The sequence below is a fragment of the Sander lucioperca genome, chromosome 17 (assembly GCF_008315115.2).
Source record: "Sander lucioperca isolate FBNREF2018 chromosome 17, SLUC_FBN_1.2, whole genome shotgun sequence".
Taxonomy (NCBI): Eukaryota; Metazoa; Chordata; class Actinopteri; order Perciformes; family Percidae; genus Sander; species Sander lucioperca.
In genome coordinates this window covers 28,050,532-28,053,031 of record NC_050189.1, presented here as the reverse complement: position 1 = coordinate 28,053,031, position 2,500 = coordinate 28,050,532, and the positions used below count along the sequence as shown (strand labels likewise).

The following is a 2,500-nucleotide window of genomic DNA, read 5'->3' as shown; positions in this document are numbered from 1 at the left end:
AGAAAATAAATATGTGTGTGTGCTGTAAAGTGGTTAGAAAACATGAAATCGGAATCGGCTAAAATCGGTATCAGCTGGTCTAACTCAAAGAAAATCAGAATCGGTCTAGAAAGTTGTAATCCGTGCATCTCTAATTGTATACATTGTTCATCTGCTACTTTACCACTAAATTCACTTCTGAGACTTTTTTATGCGAGAAATCAACTATGTAGAGGTCAAATATGGGCCGTTTTACGAAAATTGACGGCTAATAATTGCAAATTTTGTCCGACTGTATGTCGCAGTTCAGCGGCCGGTGCTGCCTGTGTTGCTGCCTCGCCGCCCGGCCTGCTGGGAGGTAGATGGAGCTCCGTCACGGCTGGCAGCCCACGGCGCTCCATACCCGCGCAAAGTCACCGTTTCTGGGTTAATGGACTACCAAACGCCGCTGCCCTGACAGAGCTCCAGGGCCTGCAGCTCCTCTCTTCCTGCTAAATGGCCGCTGTGTGTGAGTGAGTGAGAGTGCGGTCAGCGAGCTTGTTACGCCCGCAATCTCTTACCACAGGTTCCAGTTAATCTCATAATGGAGTCTCACTGATGGAGCCCGCGGTGAGCTTGATGGAGCTCCATCAATGAGAGCTAGCTAGCATCCTCCTAACGAGAGCTCTGAAAGTCACAATAATGCATTAAATTGAAATCGGATCACAAGTTTTTAGCTTAGAATTGATATCACGATTCTCTGCCTCGATTTGTTTCTCACCTAGAGCTCATTGGTCATCACCACGAGCCTGTAAACACAGAGGCTTCAATGAAGAGAAGGGAGAGCACTGCAGCGCTTTAAAACCTATTTTATACCGTCTACGTTTAAAACTCACTGAAGAAAGTAGTAGCGGTTGTGATGCAGTCGGCTCGTAAAATTAAATGAGAATCAAAGTCATAAAAACTAAATTTTATCAAAAAAAATCGAAGTTATTTAAAAATTAAATCGTGAACAGTGTGAATCGAGATCGCGATTTTATAACGATTAATTGTGCAGGCCTAGTTAAGACCCTAAGGAGCTGTGATATACATGCCGTGACGAAATTCAAAGTGTAAATATATGATAGTTATGCCGGCAGCTGGTAGTCCAGTAACCCAGAAACGGTGACTTCCTCCTGGGTATGGAGCCCAGCAGGCTGCCTCTGTCTCGTCAGACGGTCTGGAGCTCCTGAAGTCAAACACGTCTTACCAAATTTGAAATTAGCCATCAATTTTCATAAAACGGCCCATATTTGAGCATAATATAGTTGATTTCACGCATAAAAAAGTCTCAGAAGTGAATTTAATAACGAAATATTAGACAAACGATGTACAACGTTGCAGTGTCTGAAATATCTGCTCTCGTCTCCAACGTGCCGTACAACTCGGTGCAAGTTGCTTCAGTGTGCTCATGACAGGAGAGAGAGAGATACAGTGTGTGTGTGTGTGTGTGTGTGTGTGTGTGTGTGTGTGTGTGTGTGTGTGTGTGTGTTACCAGGGAAGCCGGGCATGGGAGGTCTGATTCCAGGAGGATATCCCAGAAGGCTTTGCTGCTGCGGTGACTGACCAGGAAATCCTGGCATACCGGGGGGCGTGGCTAAAAGAGAGAGAGAGAGAGAGAGAGAGAGAGTAACTGACTATGCTATGAACTACGTCTGTGTGTGTCTCTGTGTGCGTGTCTGTGTGTGTGTGTGTGTGTGTGTCTCTGTGTGTGTGTGTGTGTGTGTCTCTGTGTGTTTGTGTGTCTCTGTGTGTGTGTGTGTGTGTGTGTGTGTGTGTGTGTGTGTGTGTCTCTGTGTGTGTGTGTGTGTGTGTGTGTGTGTGTGTCTCTGTGTGTGTGTGTGTGTGTGTGTGTCTCTGTGTGTGTGTGTGTGTGTCTCTGTGTGTGTGTGTGTGTGTGTGTCTGTGTGTCTTAACTTGATGTCTGAATTTAACTTGGTTGACATTGAAAAAACAGTACACAACCTCTACATGTGAATTGGATATTCTCCCTCCCAGTTTTTTTAAATCTGTCATTCACCTCGTAACGACAGATCTGCTGGAAATCATAAATTCATATTTACAGACTGGCACATTTCCCAGCTCCCTGAGAACAGCTGTTGTAAAACCCTTGCTGAAGAAGAATAACTGGGACGCCTCCACATTAAACGACTACAGGCCATTCTCAAGGACTTAAAACAAGGATACCGTTAGAAATCTTGGCGTCCTCGTAGACCGCAATCTACATTTTTAATGGCCACATGAAAGCCATTACTAAATCAGCATTTTACCATCTCAAAAATATTGCCAAACTTAGGGGTTTTATGTCAAAAGATGACTTAGAGAAACTGATTCATGCCTGATTCAATCCCTGCACTGGGTCCCAGTAAGTTACAGGGTTGACTTTAAAGTGTGTGTCTCTGTGTGTGTGTGTCTGCGTGTCTTTCTGTGTGTGTGTGTGTGTGTGTGTGTGTGTGTGTGTCTCTGTGTGTGTCTTTCTGTGTGTGTCAGTCTCTGTGTGTCT

The 2,500-nt window shown here is 44.8% G+C and overlaps 2 protein-coding genes across 3 annotated transcripts in view; both read right to left on the bottom strand.

Annotated features, from left to right (window-relative positions):
* LOC116067087 overlaps positions 1-2,500 on the bottom strand; it is a 115,745-nt gene that overhangs the window by 69,433 nt on the left and 43,812 nt on the right. The gene's annotated exons all lie outside the window — the stretch shown is intronic.
* Positions 1-2,500, bottom strand: part of LOC116067081 (serrate RNA effector molecule homolog) — a 29,910-nt gene that overhangs the window by 1,981 nt on the left and 25,429 nt on the right. For both annotated transcript variants that reach the window (XM_031323401.2, XM_035994318.1), the window contains exon 18: positions 1,493-1,594. In XM_031323401.2, coding sequence (XP_031179261.1) covers positions 1,493-1,594 — 102 coding nt within the window. The remainder of the gene's footprint in view (positions 1-1,492; positions 1,595-2,500) is intronic.